This window comes from Euleptes europaea, chromosome 15 (assembly GCF_029931775.1).
Source record: "Euleptes europaea isolate rEulEur1 chromosome 15, rEulEur1.hap1, whole genome shotgun sequence".
Taxonomy (NCBI): Eukaryota; Metazoa; Chordata; class Lepidosauria; order Squamata; family Sphaerodactylidae; genus Euleptes; species Euleptes europaea.
This window is the reverse complement of record NC_079326.1, coordinates 42,977,087-42,999,596: the sequence shown is the minus strand read 5'-3', so window position 1 is coordinate 42,999,596 and position 22,510 is coordinate 42,977,087. Positions and strand designations below refer to the sequence as shown.

Here is a 22,510-nt window from a genome sequence, read left to right as displayed (position 1 = left end):
CAGAGTCACGCTCTTCTAAATCCACTGAAGTCAATGGGCTTAGAAGGGTGTAACTCTGGCCGAAGGGCTGCGTTGTAAATATTTGGATGGAACAAGGACATTTGATCCAGCAGTGACTTTTGCCACTTGTAAAATCCGCTTTCCCAACACTTTAAAGGAGATCGGATAAAGACAATATAGGCCAAGATAGCAAGACAGAACAACCCAAGAGAGATTCACAGGTTTGAAAAGACCGTTTCCACTAAGTGTAAAGCAGAAATCTGAGCTTGACTCAAGCAGAACAGAACAGAAGAAAAGCCTGCAGAACCAAACAAAGCCCCTGTCTCGGCAGCTAAAGGAGACCTGATTAAGCAGTTTCTGCAACTCAGAAGTGACCTGCACTAAGAGAACACACAGTCCTATTGTTGTGGCGGGCGAGGCAACCTTTTCGGCGTGGTGAAAAGGACATAATACCCTTTGCCATCCCAATGGATGACCCTGTAAAGCAAGAAAATGAATAAGGATAAAAGGTGCTCGTGAATTTGTGGAAACCAATTTCAGTGATTTATTTTATGTGTCTTCTACTGCCTTTCTCAAAATTAAGGAAAAGTGCAAATGTCTATTTTAGCATGCAAGTCCTTGGTCCATTGACCTTCAAGAAATCTTATTTAAAACAGTATACCATATCATTTCATCAAATAGCTTTTGTACACCCAGTTGTTGCAGCAGTCAAAGATTCGTAATGAAGGTCAAAAACCCTAATGTGGTTCATGAGCCATATACTAAATGTTTCTATAAAGATTTATTATGTTCACAAATTAATGTTACAGCTTCATAGCTCATGTGCATCAGTAGGAAGTGGGAACAGAAACTTTCCTTTGTTAAGGAAAATCCTTTTACTATATTTTTTTCCAGAAATGTAGCCTATTCTAATAAAGAAAATAAATGACAAGCTCAGAGTGCTAATAGACTTGTTTTTAATTCCTTTAAAAAAAATCACACTGAATTTATGTATCTATTTCATTTATACCCCATCTTTCTTTTCAGTGGGGACCCAAAGCAGCTTACATTGTTCTCCTCAACTCCATTTAATCTTCGTGACAACCATGCGAGACACATTAGGATGAGCATGTGCAGTTGACCCAAGGGCACCCAACTAGCGACCATGGCAGGGTGGGGATTCAAACCTGCGTCTCCCGGATCCTAGTTCTACTCCCTACAAAACACAAGTTCGTCTGGTATCCTGCTTACTTGGTGTCCTATGGGAAATAATATATGCATTTTCCTACTTCCCACTCATTCTAATCACAATGATCAGTTTTTTTCTAATAGTGTCAACCAGTATTTTAGGTTTGTAGTACTAACTGATCTGATATACCAGCCAAAGCTCCCAAGTATAACTGTCCATTCAGACCTTTATATGGCTTGCAGGAAGTGACATATGTTACTATCAGCACCCTCCCTGTCTACTTCATCCTTTCCATTCACCCACATTTTCCTGATAGCCATCTCCTCACTGCACGGGCAGTCCTCATAATTCCTGATCTTGAAAGCATACAAACTACACCGCTACCCACATACACTTTCAGCACAACAGTGTCACCCTTGTCTTTCTCTCTCAATCAGAGAGAAAAGGGATCAGGCATGCACATTCCCCCCAAAACATCACGTAGGCATGAACATTATACACACAAGGAACATGTTTTTTTTGTAGGCAGTGGTTGCTTAATCCATAAGGATCAAAACTCTCCTGTAGCCCAAAACATACATGCTCAGAGGCCCCCTTTAATTCAGTCCTCAAACTGAATAAAACGGGACTTACTTCTGCTTACAACTGCTTCCTACAGCAATTTACACTCCTCATAATTTAGTATGACTCCAAATCTGCTAGGCTTCTGCCCACCATTAATGTCATGTTATGCTACAGCCATGGACAGCAAAAAAAAAAAAAACCTACGCCATTTTCCAAAGTACCACATAACACTGTATTGGAAGCGAAAGAATACCGAGAGCAAAAAATGAGAACTCTTTATCTTTAATATTCAGGAAATCCTTCAAAATCAAACTGCATTTCCTAACCCTGTTTTCGTCCTTCTTCAATGACGCCGTTAAAACGCAATTTCCTTTTTATCGGCCCTTAACCACAGCTTGCATTAACTTTGCATGCAGACTTGTTTACTCCATTGAGCCTCTGAAGTTGAAGTCAAAGCCACATGTAAAGCGTATGTAAACTATACAACCGTGAATCAGACAGATAGCTTGGGGATTTGGATTTTATCTTAAACCCTATGTTTTATATTATTTTGCTTTTTTATATGACTTCATATATTCATAAATAGAATGGAGATAGACAGACAAAGCTGGCCACGGATAATAAAACGGACAAGCAGAGCTCTAAGTGACTGGCCATGTCTAAAACCAAAAGTAGGTGTGATATTAGGGATGCCAGCCTCCAGGCGGGACCTGGGGATCCCCCGGAAATACAGCTCATCTCCAGACTGCAGAGGTCGGTTCCCCTGAAGAAAAGGGATGTTTTGGAGGGTGGACTCTGTGGCATTGTACTCCACTGAGATCCCTGTCCTCCCCAGGCTCCATCCCCAAATCTCCAGGAGTTTCCCAGCCTAATCTGGCAACCCTACCCACCATCTCCCGCCAGTGGCCAAGGGGGGCCTGGCAACCCTATGTGATGCGGACAGCCACATTGGTTCTGTATATGTCGGTCCTTTTCACGTCTAAAACCAAATGTGTGGGGCAGGTCTACTTTTGACAATAAAATGGGCTCACAGCTCAGGGAAGATTGAATTTCCTTGTACTATGTGACTGGCTGCGTGCTATTTTCCTCCCACCCTGTTCCAACACTAGGTAAACTGGGCTGGGGAGAAAAGTGCTCCCCGTAAGAGACTGATGTGAGAATAAAGCACACAAAGGCTCAGCTCCTTTCACCCACATTTAGATGCTTTAGATGCAAGCAAGATGGAAACATGAACAAACATGACCGCCCTGTCACATCTAATTTAGCCCTGACTTCCAGTTACATAAAATCTAACCCAGAACAGCCTATCCGGGAAGAAGCCGCTAGAAAAAAATGATAGCCACTCTGCAAACCTACCAAAGTCAAGAAAGTTTCCAAAGGAAACGAGATTCAGACAAGGCTTTGAGGGGAGGGGTAATTTAAAAAGAAGAGAACACATCTCAGAATCATAAATGTAATGATACTACAGACAGGCACAATTCAAGAGGCAGTTTAAACACTTCTATACAGGGCCACCAAGCATAAACACAGATTCTGCAGCCAAAAATGGAATCCAGACATTGTTCTCCATGGAGACTCAATCCCTTTGCCCATCCTCCTTTCTCCAAACAGCTTTCCATATGCTACTACTCAAGGTTTTCCTTATTTTAAAAAAGTTGCTAAAATTGCTACTAGGTGCACATTACTAAGCCGGCCAGAATACCATGACAACGAAAATCAAGAGTGTATTTCGGGTCTTTATTTACTCCCTGAGAATGGTATGTACACTGTTAAAAGTTAAATGGGTCTCAGTCCAGATACCGCTGTCTTGATGTGAGATTGGTAGGGGCATGGATGAGTGGCAGAACAATTGCTTGGTATGCAGAAGTCCTAAATTCAATTCCTGGCATATCCAGTTAAAAGAATTGGGTTAGTTCATGCCATCGTATTCCCTATTACTGTGTTTGGGTGTGGTGTGAAAGCTGGACAATGAAGAAAGCTGACAGGAAGAAAGTAGATTCCTCTGAAATGTGGTGTTGGAGGAGTGTTACGGATACCATGGACTGCAAAAAAATAAATCAGTGGGTTATAGATCAAATCAAGCCTGATTTGAAGCTAAACTGACTAGACTGAGGTTATCGTATTTTGGTCACATTATGAGAAGGCAAGAGTCACTAGAAAAGATAGTCATGCTAGGAAAAGTTGAGGGCAGCAGGAAAAGAGGAAGACCCAACAAGAGATGGGTTGACTCAATAAAGGAAGCCACAGCCCTCAGTTTGCAAGACCTGAGCAAGGCTGTCAAAGATGGGACATTTTGGAGGACAATGATTCATAGGGTCGCCATGAGTCGGAAGCAACTTGACGGCACTTCACACACACACAGTTGGTCATATGCAAGACCTCTAGATAAGACCCTGGAGAACTGCAGCCAGTCAAAGTAGACAATGCTGATCTTGTTAGACCAATAGCCTGCCTCAGTATAAGGCAGTTTTCTGTTAGAGCAGTTCCTCAGTGGAACAGGAGGTGGTAAGCGTTCCTTCCCTCGAGGTTTTCAAGCAGAGGCTAGATGGCCATCAGCAATGCTGATTCTACGACCTTAGGCAGATCATGAGAGGGAGGGTATCTTGGCCATCTTCTGGGCATGGAGTAGGAGTCACTGGGGGTGTGGGAGGAGGGAGTTGTGAATTTCCTGCATTGTGCAGGGGGCTGGACTAGATGGCCCTGGTGGTCCCTTCTATATGATTCTATGAGACTGCCTGGGAGTCCTGTTTAAGCTTCCACTAGCTTCCCAAAGGAAGCATGGGATACATTTGGAAGACATCCAAAGATACTGTCAGACTGGGAATGGTTCACTCATTACATAAAGTAACTGTTCCTCCTTACAGGTTTACATACACTGTCCAAATTCATCCTACCTTTGCTAATTCATCAGCTGTTGGGAGTGGTCCACACCCACTCTGAGCGAATCATTTACTCTTTTGACTATTTCTTGTTTTCATTCCTGCTCTGCAATGTTATATAATACACCTATGTTCTGGGAAACTGGGCTGTGTTCTTGGCTCTCTTTGTCATAACTCCCCCTTATCCTTCTGCTGTTGGCAGCATTGTGTATATATATCTCAACCAACTGAACGTAACAGTTCATGCATCTGAGAAAATGCGCTCACGGCTCTGCTGCTTTGGCTGCAGCAGAATCACAGGACCATTCCTTTGGAATTTACATGTGCGAAGTTGCTGATAAGATGCTATGAGAGGTATTTCTAAATAACATGTTGACAGCTACAAGTTATGCAAAGGTCCATTCCTTCTCCAGAATTGTGGACCTGCCTGATGTTTTCAACGTGTGACTTTTGCCTCCTTATGATATATTTCCTAACACTCACTGCTGGCAACCTCAAAACCCATCTACTAGACTCCCACAACCTGCCACACATATACCCATAAAGCTATGATAAACAAGCCCTGCCTCAATAGAACAATCCTGTACAATCCCCAGCGATCAAAGTTCATCTCACTTGTGCCTGATCATCACCAGTTACAATTTCAAATTGAAATATTACAAACGAGATGTCTCCCTTTCCCTTTACTTTTTTCCCTTTATTCTGTTCCACATGATCGCAGACCAACAGATATTGAGCAAAACAAATCAATAAATTTAGTAATACAGAAAAACCAAACATACAGAAATACAAAAACACAGAATCTAAGGTATACGGTTAGTAAAAGTACCATTAAAAGCCATAGATAAAAATATTTCCAAGGCAAGGGTTATAGGATGTCTCCCTCAATCAACAACCATGAAGAAATGTTTCACAGTATAGAATACCCACTGGAGTGTAGGAATTTATCCCAAAATAAGGGGCAGAACTTTAGAAGAAGTAGCATCTTACATCTGTAGCAAATCCTTTAGAACTAGGAACTTAACACTTAAAAAAAAATCTAAACCAGAGGTGTTGAACTCAATTGTTACGAGGGCCAGATATGACATAAATGTCACTTGGTTGGGATGGGCCAAGCCTCGCCAGCCCAGATTGTGGGGTGGGGCTGCCTTGGCTGCCTAGTGGGCCGGATGAGAGTTCTCAAGGGGCTGGATCTGGCCCTCGGGCCTTGTGTTTGACACCCTTGCTCTAAACTAAACATAATTATGGAGGAGAAAAAGCTCAGATGCTTTGTTAAAGCTATAAAATTTCCAGAAATTTTGAAGCCAGGGGGGGAAATTGGGGCTTGATGGAGGGAATTGAAAAATATGCTTTCCTATCAAACCTCAACTTCTTTCAGTGATTTAATAACATAAAAGCCATCATTTATAACTTAGTTAACATAGAAAATTGTACTCTGTGGCCTATTTATGGAACTTAACAGTACAATTGGACAGAAACTCTTATAGTTTCAATAGGGTAGGATTACCTATATATTTGTATATTAAGCAAAGCTTTATAACTTTGAAAACACCTACCTCTGTACAGATGTAGTATAATTAAATACATTAAATTAAATTTTAAATCCTCAGGGAAAAATACAATTTTTCCTGTCTCCCCCGCACTGCAGGCTTTCATTTTATGGTTTGCACATATATAATAACAAGATCAGCCACAGTTGTTGGCATCAAAGTTGTAGAAAACTTCTTTCCTTTCCTTTTATCCCTTAGAAGCCATTGATCTTAAGCAGCGTAAATCTAATGTTTGAGGGATATAAGGACTGAAATAAATCTTGCCACTGACAATGTAGCCTTCGGATCCCTGTCACTTAATAAAAAAAGGCATTATGTCAGGTAGAAAACTTCTGCCAAGATGACAGACAGCATTAGGACCAAAGGAGATTTGACCAGTATGAGGCAGCTCTTTACGTAGCAAACCTTTGAGCATGTGGGACAGGGATCCCTATGGATCAATCGTGAATTCATCAAGAGTGACTAGCTTGGATAAGAACATTTTGGAAAGCTGGTGCTTCATTCCCAAGGTCCACAAAGGTAAACACATAATAAAGTCAGTCTAAAAGTACGTGATCCCCTCTGTATCAAATGGCAGTAGCGATTCAATAGCAGGTGGTTTAATCAAAGGCAACAAATCCTTGGGGGGGGGGATCTTAGAAAAAAAGATTTACCATATACTTGAAGAAGAAAAAGAGTTGGTTTTTATATGCCGATTTTTTCTACCACTTAAGGGAGAATCAAACTGGCTTACAATCTCCTTCCCTTCCCCTCCCCACAACAGACACCCTGTGAGGTAGGTGGGGCTGAGAGAGAGTGACTTGCCCTGTTCAGTGGTATAGTTTGTGTCTGGGTTTTTTCCCCCAGGCTTTTTAAGAATCTCATCTTGATGGCAATTAAGTTTGGCTGGTAACGCAGACAACAGCAGACCTCCTCAGCAGACAAGAGATGTCTCCTTACATTACTCATCCCAACCAAAGTTTCCCATTCTGCAAAAACACCCAGGAGGCCCACGTTTGGTGATAAACTCAGAACCATGAGACTTATCAGGGTGCCTCTGACTCAGTCAGTGTGGGTCTGAAATGTCTTCCACACCGAAAAGCCTACAGATTTCTATCTGCGGAGCCTGTGGAAGAATGGGAATGAAGGAGGTTAACTAAGGGTTTTGGTGAACAGCAAGAACTAGGCCACATTCGCTAAATCCTGCAGTGTGCTTTAAACACTTGTCTCCAAAATCGCCCAGCCCATTCAAGCATAATTTTTACCCAATGAAACAAGCAGGCCTCATTTGTTCAAAAGACCTGAAAAGGAAGTGTGGCTCAGTGACAAGAGCAACTGATTTGCATGCAGAAGGTGCCAGGTTCAATCCTCTCCCCACAGAGTCCCGGAGACCCTGGAAAGCTGCTGCCGGTCAGAGTAGACAACACTGACCTTGAATGATCAGTGGCTGGACTCAGAGTAAGGCAGCTCACCCAGCTGGAGCTGCATGAAAGCAGGTGGCCAAAAAAACCCTCTCTGTAAACATCCCCCTCCCCTTGCTGATGAGGTTGGCCACTGTGAGAACAGACTTCTGGACTCGATGGACCTTGGTCTGATCCAGCACGGCCTTTCTTATGTTCTCAGGTGTTTTGAACATACATATGAAGCTACCTTATACTGAACCAGACCCATGATCCATCCAAGTCAGTATTGTCTACTCAGACGGGCAGTGGCTCTCCAGGGTCACAGGCAGAGGTCTTTCACATCACCTACTTGCCTGGTCCTTTCGACTGGAGATGCCGGGGATTGAACCTGGGACCTTCTGCATGCCAAGTAGATGCTCTACAAACTGAGCCACAGCCCATCCTCCTGGATCAAGAGACGCCGGGGACACCCCCCTCCCCAGATGATGAAGAAGAAGAGTTGGTTTTTATATGCCGACTTTCTCTACCACTTAAGGGAGACTCAAGCCCGCTTACAACCACCTTCCCTCCCCCTCCCCACAACAGACACCCTGTGAGGTAGGTGGGGCTGAGAGAGAGTGACTTGCCCAAGGTCACCCAGCTGGCTTCATGTGTAGGAGAGGGGAAACCAACCCAGTTCACCAGATTAGCTTCCACCGCTCATGTGGAAGAGTGGGGACTCAAACCCGGTCCTCCAGATCAGAGCCCACCGCTCCAAACCACCGCTCTTAACCACTACACCCCGCTGGCTCTCATAGTGGACAGTCAGATGAAAATGTCAACCCACTGTGCTGCAACAGTGAAAACGGCAAACTCTATGCTGGGTACTATTAGGAATGGGATTGAAAATAAAATAGCCAATACCATAATGCTTTGGTCTAGATCACTGGTTCCCAACCAGGGGTCCATGGACCCCCAGGGGTCCGCAAAACAAAGTTATAAACCCATAATAAATTAATATTTTCAATTAAAAGTTCTCTATTATAAAAATATATATTCAAATATTATTCTAAGTTTAATGTTTAACTAACAGTTATGATTAAAGTTTATTTTCAAATTCGGGGAATTTTTATTTTGAACCTTGGGGTCCCTGCACCGAATAAAAAAAGTCCTAGTGGTCCCCGGTCAAAAAAAGGTTGGGAACCACTGGTCTAGATCTATGCTGCAACCTCATTGGGAATATTATGTGCAGTTCAAGGCATCTTATCTCAAAAAGGACAGATGCAGAGCTGGAAAAAAAAGTCCAGGAAAGGGTCAACCAAGATGGTCAAGGGACTGGAGCATCTTTCCCACTACACCCCGCTGGCTCTCAGATGCCCCCTTACCCGTGATATAATTGGTCCACTTGAACAGAACTCCTTCCATAGTTCAAAACGGCGGCTGGCGCAGCATCCTGGTCTCTCCCTCCTCCGGGGGGAAGAGCAGCAGAAGCAAGTGGGTCTCCTCGCGTCGCCCGCTCCCTCCCTGGCAGCAGAAAGCCCCTATGGACATGGACAGCTGGGCGGTTTTTGCTCGGGGGAGCAGGAGCAGAAGCCTATGGATGGGGACGGGGATGCTAGCCCAGCTGGGTTATGGGCACGTGCAACAGCAGCAGCAGCAGCAGCGGAGTCATTCATTGCCTATGCGCATCGCAGCCACTGGGTGGGGAAAGAAAGCGATTAGCAAAAAAAAAAAAAGGAAAAGGAAAAAAAAGTGGGGGCTGTTTGCATCGGCTTTGCAAAATAAAAAATAAAAAAGGCAGCTCTTTGCATCGGCTCCGATTACTCCCCTCCTCTCCAGCCTTGCTTTCCTTTCCTCCTTCCCTCCCCCTTGGCCCTTTGCGTTGAGCTCCCTTGACCTGACGTCTCATTTACTTCCTGGATGAAAGGAGCTGTGTGTTGGGTTTTTGGTGTGTGTGTGTTTTTTTTTTAAAGGAAAAAGGGGGGGGACATGTGCGCACGCAGTTTGCATGCCCGCATCAGTCCAAAAAAACTCAAAAGAGGAAGTGGTAAGGCGCACGCGCCTGCGTACACGCCCATCGAAGGGGCTTTTTAAAAAAATAAATCCGGATGTATGTACCATGGGCCATTTATGGACGGGAGGTTTTGCCTGGGATTTGCCGCTCTCTAGATGTGCATTTCCCCCATACGAATTCTCAAAACTCAACAATAAACCCCCATGCAGAGTTTTGAGAATCTGGATGGGGGAAAAATGCGCATCTAGTGAGCGGCAAATCCAAGGCAAAACTTCCCGTGCGTAAATGGCCCATGGTTGTTTCATCGTGGGAGGTTTTGCTTTGGGTTTGCCGCTCCGTAGATGCACATTTCCCCCATTCAAATTCTCAAAACTCTGCATGGGGGCTTATTGTTGAGTTTTGAGATTTTGGATGGGGGAAATGTGCATCTTGAGAGTGGCAAACCCAAAGCAAAACCTCCCAGGCATAAATGGCCTGTGTCTACATACACTCCCGCAAACGATGCACGGCTCCCAATCTATATCTATCTAACACACCTTCGTTCCAGATTGCCTCTCTGCCGACCTGCAGACCGCAGCCCTATGCCCATTTGTTGCTGGGGATTAATACATGGGAGGTTTTGCCTTGGGTTTGCCACTCTCTAAATGCACATTTCCCCCAGCCAAATTATCAAAACTCAAAGATAAGCCCCCAGGCAGAGTTTTGAGAATTCAGGTGGGGGAAACGGTGCATCTAGAGAGAGAGCTGCAAATCCAAAGCAAAACCTCCCATGCCTTTTTGCCCTTAGAAAACACATTTGACTGCAATAGATTTAGAGCGGATTTAACCCTGGTTTACCGAATGCGCTGCAACCCTCCGTTGAATACAGGGGGGGGGCTTAACTCCAAACAGACATGCGTGGGGAAGGATCAGGCTTTTAAAAAATAAAAATCTCAGCGCCCTGAACTCTTTCCGACCCGAAGAGGGAGGAATACATTAACCGAGGCAAATATTAAGTGACCTAGGAGGTTTTGCCTTGGATTTGTCACTCTCTAGATGCACCTTTTCCCCCCATCCGAATTCTCAAAACTCTGCATGGGGGGCTTATTGTTGAGCTTGGATCATTTGGACGGAGAAAACGTGCATCTAGACCGTGGCAAACCCAAGGCAAAACTTCCCGTGCGTAAATGGCCGAATGGTTGGCCAACAAAAGCGCCCAGGCCGGGGGGAGACCTAGCCCGGGTTCTCCTCCAAGGGGGACAAATGGTCTCCGCTGCAAGACCCTGCACTCCCAACCCATCTGCCACCCATCCACAATCGCCACCCTAGGGGTGAACAAGGAAGGAGACCTGCAGACGTCGCCTGAAACAGGAGCAGCGCTGCAAAAGCCTACATGGGTGGGGGAAGAGTCAAGGAGGGAGGGAGGACAAACAGGAGCCAAAAAAAAAAAAAGGAGAGGAGGAATAAGGCAGACTTGCTTATAAGGCCGCCAGAAGGCAACATCTGGAGTATTTGGGGCCACGCCCCCGGGTGACGTCGAACAATGGCATTGCCACGCAGCCCCGGGAGAAGAGAGGCGCATTCTGACGTTGCGCTTGCACGTCCTTGCTGCTGCAGCTCCAGCTACGCCGATCGGTGCTTGTAGCCAAGATGCGCTTCGGGGCGGTCATGCTCTGCCTTTCCCTGCAGGTTGTGGCTCTTCTGCTTCTCCAGGCGCGCGGGCAACAGAGGGAAGGCGCCCCGGCAAACGGGGATCTTGTGCAAATGGAGATCCTGCACGTCCCCAAAGAGTGCCAGCAAAAGAGCAAGAAGGGCGATCTGCTGAATGCCCATTACGACGGCTACCTGGCCAGTGATCAATCCAAGTTTTATTGCAGGTGAGTTGGGGAGGGGCTGTGCTGCCTGCCCGCACCGTATCCTCCCTCCCTCTGCTGGGTTTGCGCCTCCTCCTAACGCTCCCCTCCCCTGCTCCAATAAACGCTTTGATTTGTTTGATTAGTTAGGACACAAGCTGCTCGGATGAACGCTTTGGCTTGTTTAATTTGTAATTTGTTTAATTTGTAATTACCTTTGATACTTTTTGCAGGACAGTGATTCAGCTCAAACCCCCCCCCACTTTCTGACTATATGTTACTCTTCCTACACACTTGACACTGAGAGACACTGTCCTTCAGTGTTACTCCTCTGAAGATGCCTGCTGCAGCTGTGGGCGAAACGTCAGGAAAGAAAATACCAAGACCACGGTCACGCAGCCCGGATAGCCTACAAGAACCAATTAATTTGTAAGGTTGCCAACCTCCAGGTAGCAGCTATTGCAACTGACCTCCAGCCAATAGAGATCAGTTCACCTGGAGAAAATGGCCACTTTGGCAGTTGGACTCTATGCATTGAAGTCCCTCCCCTAGGGTTGCCAACCTCAGCAGAGTTACACCTTTGTAAGTCCACTGGTTTAGAAGAGTGTATTTTCTACTTAAGATGATACACAGAACACATCTTTCTATGCAGAGTATTAACAAAGCAGAAGTATCCAGCAAGTTCACATGATCCAGGCAGAATAGGGTTGCCAGCCTCCAGGTACTAGCAGACGATCTCCTGCTATTACAACTGATCTCCAGCCGATAGCGATCAGTTCACCTGGAGAAAATAGCCGCTTTGGCAAGTGGACTCTATGGCATTGAAGTCCCTCCCCAAACCCCGCCCTCCTCAGGCTCCGACCCAAAAACCTCCCGCTGGTGGCAAAGAGGGACCTGGCAACCCTCCCCTCCCCAAACCCCGCCGTTCTCAGGCTCCGCCCAAAAAAAACTCCAGGAATTTCCCAACCTGGAGCTGGCAACCCTATTAATTTGAAACGGGCAAAGTTAATATATGAGGGGGGGGATACCCATACTTTCAGTGACATACAATGACATATGTGTGATGCATGTAGATGATGCACTGTACTGAGACCTGGCCTAGGGTTGACAACTTCGGGTTGGGAAATTCGTGGAGATTTGGGGGTGGAGTGTGGGGAGTGGTGCCAGAAAAATTTAAAAAGTTGGGTGCATGTGTGTCGTGATGTCACTTCTGGGGAAACTTGGAAGTCACATCGAGTAGCCCTAGGAATCTCTGGGAACTCTATGGTTTTCCAGGAAGTAACACCATGGCACAGATGCCATCTCTGACCCCCATGTCCCATCTGCCAAAGCTGCCACCAGTTGCCAGGCTAAACAGAAGTCCCCACTTCCAACTCTGTGTGCCTGATTTTGAGATACGGTGCTACACTGTCCAAATAGCTTAATTGTGTGCATGTGCTAATATTGGTGGGAGAATTTATCCATTGGAGCTGGTGCATTGGTGGATGCCCTGTGCCCCCGGGTATGGCACACTTTGTAGTGTAGTGGGTTAAGAGCAGCGGACTCTACTCTGGAGAACCGGGTTTGATTCCCTACTCCTCCACATGAGTGGCGGACCCTGATCTATAGAACCAGGTTAGATTCCCCACTCCTCCACATTCAGCCTGCTGGGTAACCTTGGGCCAGTCACAGTTCTCTCAGAACTCTCAGCCTCACCTCACAAGGTGCCTGTTGTGGGGAGAGGAAGGGAAGGCAATTGTAAGCCACTTTGAGACTACCACTACCACTTCTTCCTTCCTTCCTTCCTCTTCTTTCTTCTTCGCTGTGCCCAAGCAGGAAAAAGAAATTAATTGCTGGCTGCCCCTTTATATAGTATTCTACAATCCAGAAAGATGTGGGATTAGTTATTTACAAAAACTCTAATATATTGGTTCTTGTAGGTTATCTGGGTTGTGTAACCGTGGTCTTGGATAACCTACAAGAACCAATGAACTCTGATCGTGAAAGCCTTCGACAATACTCTTAATATATGTTCACCACAAATGATGGCGTGCTTATTGATTCAGTAGCTTTCTTGACCTTTAACGAGGGTGTTTTAAAATCTCTCTCTTGGTTTTTCTCTGTAGCCGAACACAAAATGAAGGCCACCCAAAATGGTTTGTTCTTGGCGTTGGGCAAGTCATCAAAGGATTGGATATTGCCATGTTGAATATGTGTCCCGGAGAGAAACGCAGAGTGATCATTCCTCCTTCGCTAGCATATGGGCAGCAAGGATACGGTAAAACAAAGATGTGTCTCTGGCTTTTCCGTATACTTTCAGCTACACTTCTGGCTCTCAACAAGGGTTTTTAGCAAGTGGGTGGACAGCCAGGTGGTGCTTTTGCCCCGTAGGGCTGCTGATCTGCTGTGGAGATTTTTAAAGAGTTGTATCAGCAACAGCTGCCACCACAGCACAAAGATCTTCACTGTGTTACTGTAGGTATTCATTGTAAAAGAGGTCCTTATTAAACAGAGATTCTGCCTGAAACAGAGATTCGAACATTTGTGGTTGGCTCTGCCTCACAGCAGCAGCCATTTTATAGTTGGCTCTACCTTCTGCGGCAGCCGTTGTGTGGTTGCATCCACTACCTTGTCTAAATCAATCAGTCAATCTTTAATTTACAGTCATTTGACCAAATCAAAATAACATACGTACCTTGTGTCAAAATACCAAAGATACCCACAGGCTTGAAAAGGCTGGGGACCCAGAACAACACTATAGTTAAAGGAGTTTTGAAACCTATTGGTCAGAAGCATATTGCTGAGACCCTAGTAATATAATGTTGTTTCCGTTTAAAAGCAACGAGGAGGAACCCCAAAGACTTGGGGTGGGAAAACTGATTTCTCTTCCCTGTCTCAGACTACCCATTACTTTGCCACCAGCTCCAACCCCTCCCCCCATTGCTGCTTTCCCTATTCTGCACGCTGGCAGAGTTTGCAAGGGAAGTTTTTAATGGGTTTTCGCCCCCAAGTTGGTCTTTTTTTCTGTAAACCTGCAACCTGAAGTCTACATCATAGTCATGGCTGGTCCCATTATGTAGGTTTGTCTATCCACAGAAGGGCTAGCTGTTCACTGTAAAATGTAGGGATGATTTAGCTCCACCTTTATTCTCTTTATGTTTTCTGGCCATAAGCACCTTGTAATGGTAGTAAAATAAAACAGGAGTCTAGTGGCACCTTAAAGATTAACAGAATCCATTCCAGCATAAGCTGCTGTGAGAGCTCGCTTCATCAGATGCATTGGAGTGTATATTTATTAGGCTGATGCTTTTATATTCACAACAGAAGGGCAGATGAGTAGATGTTACAAAGTTTAAAACAAGATCTAATGAAAGAGAGTAATCGGTTTAGTCAAGAGTGAGTAAGGGCCACCCCCAACTATTGTTAAGTACGCAAAGTAGGATTAACATAAAATCTAGTGCAAGATAAGCCGATACAGTAGGAAATTACAGAAAGATATGCAAGAGATTAGTACCTATAATGAATAAAGAATTCTATGCCCAAGGTCCATTCATAGGGAGATCAGAGGAAGTATCTGCTTTTAACAAAAAATGGATATGGTTCCAGGGTGTAGTCTGAAGTCACATGACTCGCCAACCTTGCTGAAGCAAAGCCAGTCTAGATTTGGCCAGCAGAGTCTAGATGGGAAATCTCCTGGGAACTGTATGCATGCTGTCATTAGGAAAGGAGATATATACATGCAATAGATAAGTAATGTACAGATTCTTGCCACATTCCATTGTTCAAAGTGTTTTTCCTCCAGCTTAGGCTGCTTCCAGAATTGAAGCTGTACTGTGAGAAAAACGCTTCAAACAATGTTAATGTTGTGGCAACGTCTAGCTGTCCTTGTAGAAGTGCTCTATTTTCTGTAAAAAATAGACCCTCCCAGACTTTACATGTGATCTGGAGGAAACGTGAATAAAGGGAACCTCAAAGGTTGAGCTGGAAACTATAAAATCTATAACAAAATAATTATATTTATTACATGGTGTACACAAGAAGCTTGTTTAAAACACAGGGCCTGCAATACAGGCTACATATAAAAACATCAGTATGAGCTGTCACAAAAATCTCAAACAAAGTTGATGATAACAGTCATTATAAATGACCAATGCAGGACCAAACGCATTTTGGCCTATCAGGCCTTCCCCAGTGGTCATACATACCAAACATGATTATTAAGGACATATCCAGAAATACACCTTTACAAGGTATTTTTTATCTGAAAATTGAAAAACGTTATATCTTATGTATCTTGATGTTAACCATTAACACAAACCATGGGTCTTGCAACATGGAAACTTGTTCACACAAAAATCTAAATGACAAAAATATATCCATAAGCTGGTATAAAATTACCAGTGTTTTTGAATGTGTGTAAAATATACATGAATAAAGACATGTGGTTTCTCCCTCCCGCATCAGGTATGGGGTGGCCCTAAGTTTGAACCAGTGATGCTTTAGGTATGCAGGCATTGTATCCCTTTGACTTCCATAGGCTGAATTAGTTGGCCATTATTTCCCCAACCACATTAGCATGTCCTGATTGCACATGAACACATGAAGCTGCCTTATACTGAATCGTATAACCCTTGGTCCATCCAAGTCAGTATTGTCTATTCAGACCGGCAGTGGCTCTTCAAGGTCTCAGGCAGGGGTCTTTCACATCACCTACTTGCCTAGTTCTTTAACTGGAGATGCCGGAGATTGAACCTGGGACCTTCTGCATGCCAAGCAGAGGTTCTACCACTGAGCCCTATTCAGTTATGCCAGTCTAGGACCATAGAAATCAATGGCCTTAGGCGGAGTAGCTCACTTTAGGATTGTGCTACTACTGGTTGCACAAGTATTCTCAAAGAGCAGCTGAGCGTTGCATGATTACTGAATACTAACTTACGGCTGTTTGTTTTAGGCTGGAGTTGAAGAAGGCCTTTTTTCCCAACCTGCCATATACTTAAGCCTGCATGCTGGGCAAGATGGTGCTAGTTTTGAGTATCAAGAATGCATGTGGCTTTCTAGGTCTTTACGTGTGTTTTCCTGTGGTATGTATAATTCTCAACACTGCTCGCCTCTGAATCCTTTGTGCTTTCACTCACTACATCTTAAGAGCTTAGTGATAGCAAAATATGAGCTCCATAGAATTATCCAGCATGTGTTCAGGTTTTTTCTAAATAAAACAGCTTGATGAAAGAAATAGAAATATCTTAGACCGGGCTTGTGTGATTTGTAACACACCAGGCTAAGAATCCCACCAGACAATGCATAAGTGGTTTACTAGGGGTTCAGTTAATCCGGTATTTGCTGCCGAATAAGGACTTTTAAAACACGGAGCCTGTCAGTCAGTCACCTGATAGGCTATTATTCATGGCTGGTGTCAACTCTGGGGATTACAGGTTGTGCAAGCCTGTCTCAGATCATATGTAAATGGTTATATTGTATTTTTATTTACTCTGAATTCATCAAAAGACAATAACCATTCATATCCCCTGTGTTAATGGCGAAGGCTGTTCCAACTTTTAGTTTTCAGTGCTGTGTATGGAAGGTCAAGAAAGAAGAAAAACCTTCATAACTTTAGATGAGAGGGCATATAAAAATGTTAAGTTTTGTACTATTATATTAATGACAGACTAAATTCTTCTGTATTAATGGCATGCTGCATGGCTTTGTCAATATCACTTTTGAGACTGACTTTGGAAAGCTCGCAAATTCATTATTGGTTCCTAACTGCCACTTTCTTTCTGACCCAAAGCCAAGTTTTTGTGTGTAGCTTTGATAACAGGATATTGTAGTACACTAAACATCAGTCTTTCTGGAAGGAAGCCCAGTTTGTTCCTTGATACTTAGATTTTATTTTTCACCTCAGCATTTTGAGCCTGCTTTTCCCCATACGCCAAAAGGCATGTTTCACATTATGCTTTCTCTCTTTTATGCACTTAGGGTTGCCAGGTCCCTCTTCACCATCAACAGGAGGTTTTTGGGGTGGAGCCTGGGGAGGGGAGGGACTTCAATGCCATAGAGTCCAATTGCCAAAATGGCCATTTTCTCCAGGTGATCTGATCTCTATTAGCTGGAAATCAGTTGTAATAACGGGAGATCTCCAGCTATTATCTGGAGGTTGGCAACCCTGCATGCAATGGGTGTTTGGCTAGCCAATTTATATTTAAGGAACAATGACTGCCTGACATTATGGAACAGAGCTATTTACTGTTTTTCCTTTATCTTCAAGAATAGTTAAACTTCGCTAACAATATACTTGGGGCACAATCCATTTGGAAAATTTCACGGAATGAATGGGAGTTGTTCTGCAAATACCTGCTACTGTATTTAAAAATCAAACATCTCTAACATAGAAGCTAAAAGTAATATTTTTCCAAATAACAATGACAACAGCATTATATGTGTTTAAGGTTATCTGTGACCAGTGTAAAAGTCCCTGTAATGGTCTTGTTACATTCTTAGAACCAGCAAAAATTCCACCGAATGCAACTCTGATCTTCGAGATTGAACTATACGCCGTAACTAAAGGGCCACGCAGTGCTGAGGCTTTTTCTCAAATAGACATGGACAGTGACAAAAAACTCTCAAGAGATGAGGTAAATGAGTTTTGTTGCCAACCACCTCAGTAAAATACCCTCTCATTCTGCTCATCTTTGTTTATTATTTGCCTCTTACCTTTTCTTACTATCGCACCATAGCAAAAGTAAATAAAAAAGCTAAGTTTAAAAGTAGCAGGTCTCACCTTCTCATCCTCTTGCTGTTCTAGAAAGAACAGCGAGTTTGTCTTCCACCCAAATGAATTTCTCTGGATAACTTTTGGCCTTCCCAATTACCCCTTTTCTTTCTAGGCTAATTTCATGAGCAGCATAGGATTTGTTTTCACTATTTCACCCATAAGGAGCTCTCTTATTTTAACATCATCAATCAATAGTTGATGGGAAAGACCTCTGCCTGAGACCCTGGAGAGCCGCTGCTGGTCTGAGTAGACAATACTAACTTTGATGGACCAAGGGTCTGGTTCAGTATAAGGCAGCTTCATGTGTTCAACAGATTCTTTCCTACCATGAGCACAACAGCCCCATGGAAAAACCAGTATGTGTGACAAAGAGCAATGGGAAAACATGAACACATGAAGCTGCCTTATACTGAATCAGACCCTTGATCCATCCAAGTCAGTATTGTCTACTCAGACCGGCAGCGGCTCTCCAGGGTCTCAGGCAGGGGTCTTTCACATCACCTACCTGCCTAGTCCCTTTAACTGGAGATGCCAGGGATTGAACCTGGGACCTTCTGAATGCCGAGCAGATGCTGTACCACTGAGCCACAGCCCCTCCCCAAAACCATGGTTTGAGAACACCTCAAAACCTTTCCCAGGCTGCGACTGCGGCAGGACTCGAACCTGCAATCTTTTGATGCAAAGTCAGACGCCTTATCCATTAGGCCATGTGGCCCCCTAATGTGTAAGTCTTTTCATACATTTCAATTTTTTAAAATCCTTGATTGCAGGCTGCTATTTAAATATAACTTATAAGATCCGTAACTTTTAAAAACAGTGTTAAATATTTTTTAATAATGTTTTATTGTTTTTTAACACAACATGACATAAACTACATACATTCCCATTCACATATCACTTGTGCTCTTTCCAGGATTAATATTTATCATTGTTACCATCACCAATCACCTTACTTGTAATACATTAATATTTAATATTTCTAGAATCCTATTAATCGGTATAGTGCCTATCTTTTGTGTTATAAACTGATTTCTTAACATAATATTTAATCTTTTTACAATTCCAGCTTTTACAATCTTACTTTCCAAAATAACTATATCTAATCACTGCTGTTACCTACTGATGTCTAACTTTAAAACTTCAAATTTGCATATTCAAAGTAACAGTAATAGTTCTTTTGAAATTTGTTTATCGTTCTTCCTCTCAACATGGTGGTTAATTTCACCATCACTGCATATTCTGACATTTTTTGTTGCCATTTTTCTATTTCTGGAATCTCCTCTTGTTTCCACATCGTTGCAAAGACGACCCTTGCCGCCGTTAACATATAGCTGAATACGTTTCTTGAGTTTTTATCTAGATTTCCTGGTTCTATTCCCAACAACATTATTTCTGGATGTAGTGGAAATTTAATTTTTAAAATTTTCTGCATTTCTTGATGTATCTGTATCCAGAAGTTCTTTACTTTTGTACATGTCCACCACAAATGAAAATAGGTCCCATCCTTATCTTTACACTTCCAGCAATGTTTGTCATATGATCCATTCATTTTATTGATGTCTACTGGGGTCATATACCATCTGAAAAATTGCTTATACCAGTTCTCTCTTAGGCTATTACTCAATGTGAATTTTAGTCCATAGGGTTTCCCATTGTAGCATTGTTATCTCTTTATTAAAGTTCTGCATCCATTTGATCATACAAGTTTTAACTTGTTCTATTTCATATTTCAGCAGCAATTTATACAGTCTTCCCATTATATGATCTGTTTCTTTACTTATTAATGTTTCAAATTCTGTACTTTCTTTTAACTTGTTTTGTTGATAACAGTCTTGTCTACATTTTTCAACTAGTCTGTTGTATATTAACCAGTCTATTTTCTTATTGTCCTTTTTAATTTCTTCCAAAGTTTATTTTTTTTGCTTGTTTATCATATCTTGGTATGTTATAAAGTCCGTACGCTTTTTCTCTCCCTTATTTAAGTACACATCAGTTGGGGACATTATTAACGGTGGATATGAACTCAGTCTATTCCTATTTCTCAGCCAGATTTTCATTAAGCCATCTATAATTATATGTTTTTGTCCAAAGATCTCTGATTTTTTTTTGTTTGCCTTCCAAAGATAAAAATGTAGTCCCCGGTCCCACAGACCTTTTTCTGTCTTCAATGCTTTCTGTTCAGGATCTTTAATCCAATCCGCAATCCAAGTTAGTCCCGCCGCTTGATAGTAAAGTTTCAAGTTTTGTAATGCCATTCCTCCCCTTTTTTTTATCATCTTGCATGACTTTGAAGTTAATTCTTTTTTTCCCCATTCCAAACAAATTTATTAATTAATCTTTGCCAAGTAGCTATTACCTTTTCTTCTATATGTATTGGTAACATTTGAAAACAGTGTTAAATATTTTTATTGCGTTTTAGCTTCTTTAAATTAGCATTGCTGTATTTATTTGACTATACTGGTGTAATAATCAGCTTTGTGATGATCCTCTGGTTACTTCCCATTTTATTCTTCCAGATAAGTGATTATTTGAAGAAAGAATTTGAAAGAGATGGAAAGAAACGTGACCCGTCGGTTCATGATAATGTTTTGGCTGATATATTTAAAAAGAATGACCGTGACGGAGATGGCTTCATATCTGCAAAAGAATACAATGTCTACCAACATGATGAACTATAACAGATCAGAGCTAAGAGATCTGTTCATTGCCTTATAGACTGTTTAAGGGCCCCCAATCTAGCATTTCTTCTCGAGTGGACTTTCATGCGCACAAGGGCTTCCCCATACACTTCAGTGGAATGGACAGGGCTGTACTTACAGCACTGTCCCCTCCATTGAAATCAATATGAAAGTTTAGCTTGTGCAGGAGTCCTTAATGCACACTAGAGTGAAGGTGGAGCTGTGGATTATAGGTGGTAAGAGTTGCAGTCCAGTGAAAAGCCGTGTTCTGTCTCGTTAAAGTCTCTGGGACTTGCACACAAAACTTGTGCTTTGGTTTTATAGCTAAAACATTCCAAAATGTGCATCATGTTTTCTATAATTTGCATTGCGATTTTTATGCCTTTTTATCAAGAATAAAATTAGTTACTTTTCAGTAACAGAGTTTGGTAATCTGTGAAAATCAGGCGTAGTCTGTATGCTTTGTGATTCTTAATTCTGCTGTAAGCTTTCATGAAACGTAGAATATGAAAAAGGAGTTTTCCCTATCTACTTAGAAATGTGCTGTCATGCAGAGGTCAGAAGTCTGCATCCTTACTTAGTGCAGAGGGAAGAGAAGAAGAGTTGGTTTTTATATGCCGACTTTCTCTATCACTTAAGGAAGAATCAAACTGATTTACAAACTCCTTCCCTTCCCCTCCCCACAACAGACACCCTGTGAGGTAGGTGGGACTGACTAGTCCAAGGTCATCTGGCTGGCTTCATGTGTAGGAGTGGGGAAACAGATCCAGTTCACCAGATTAGCATCTGCCACTCATGTGGAGGAGTGTGGAATCAAACCCAGTTCTTCAGATCAGAGACCTCTGCTCTTAACCACTACACCATGCTGGTGTAGTCACTGCTGGCTTTGCACTTTGCACAGATCTGGCATATCTGATGGGAGCATCTGTGATCTATTAAAGAAAAAAACTCCAGGGAAGACATGCTTTAGTTTACAGAGTTACAGAAGCACCGTGAAAGCACTAAGGACACTGATAAGAATATACAAACAACTGCAAGACATTAATCCTGATAACACACACAAAATCCCAGTTTACATCTTCAGATCATATACTTCAGCCAAAGTCATAACAAATAAATTTCAGTTTTGTAGATTTAGCCCTTTTTCTTTCAAAAATTCAATTTTCAAGCAAGACCCTTTTGTGCAATATTTCACTGTGGCATAAAGGGATATGTTCCTACACAGCTGTTTTTTGTTATTTTTGGCTTTGTTAGCAGTGATCCCATTCGGGAGTAGGAGGAAGGAGCACCCTGGATTCAGTGGGCTGGATTTAGCAATCTGTAGGCACAAGGATTGCAGCTCTCCCTTGTTCCCCTCCCCACATCAGTGCTTTCTGACCCAAGGAAGGTCGATTCCTCAGATCTTGGTATCTGTGTGCACCCATGTGGGGATTAGGCCACGTGTGTCCTGTGACCCTGGGAATCAATTTTCCTGGGGTCAGAAAGAACAGCTGGGAGGAGGGGAACTAAAGGAAGATTCATACCTGTCAGTACCTTCTGTTGGCAGATCGCTGGGTCCAAAACTGTCCTGATGATTGATGTTATCAAAGGACCGTGCTGATGCTTTGTTCAACGCTGCTAGTCCAGCAGTAAGAATTGCAGCCCAGGGCATTAGATGGGGATTCTGTCGCAAGAGCTGCACACGAGTCATTTCACAGATGTGTGCAGATTGTC

General features: G+C 43.0%; 2 protein-coding genes across 2 annotated transcripts in view; one reads left to right on the top strand and one right to left on the bottom strand.

Annotated features, from left to right (window-relative positions):
* PLEKHA3 (pleckstrin homology domain containing A3) overlaps positions 1–9,036 on the bottom strand; it is a 28,315-nt gene extending 19,279 nt beyond the window's left edge. Inside the window, exon 1 of the mRNA XM_056861439.1 lies at positions 8,908–9,036. Coding sequence (XP_056717417.1) covers positions 8,908–8,947 — 40 coding nt within the window. The 5' untranslated portion in view covers positions 8,948–9,036. The remainder of the gene's footprint in view (positions 1–8,907) is intronic.
* Positions 9,037–11,126: 2,090 nt separating this feature from the next.
* Positions 11,127–20,799, top strand: FKBP7 (FKBP prolyl isomerase 7). The gene is made up of 4 exons (XM_056861487.1): positions 11,127–11,392; positions 13,474–13,625; positions 17,846–17,979; positions 20,636–20,799. The coding sequence occupies exons 1-4, from the start codon at positions 11,166–11,168 to the stop codon at positions 20,795–20,797; spliced, it is 675 nt and encodes a 224-aa protein (XP_056717465.1). The 5' UTR covers positions 11,127–11,165; the 3' UTR covers positions 20,798–20,799.
* Positions 20,800–22,510: the final 1,711 nt, after the last annotated feature.

Bases quoted from the DNA above. Each gene is read 5' to 3' on its own strand.
- FKBP7 (XM_056861487.1), top strand. From the start codon at position 11,166: ATGCGCTTCGGGGCGGTCATGCTCTGCCTTTCCCTGCAGGTTGTGGCT. The intron at 11,393-13,473 runs GTGAGTTGGGGA...TTTTCTCTGTAG, and splicing joins CAATCCAAGTTTTATTGCAG to CCGAACACAAAATGAAGGCC. The intron at 13,626-17,845 runs GTAAAACAAAGA...TTACATTCTTAG, and splicing joins ATATGGGCAGCAAGGATACG to AACCAGCAAAAATTCCACCG.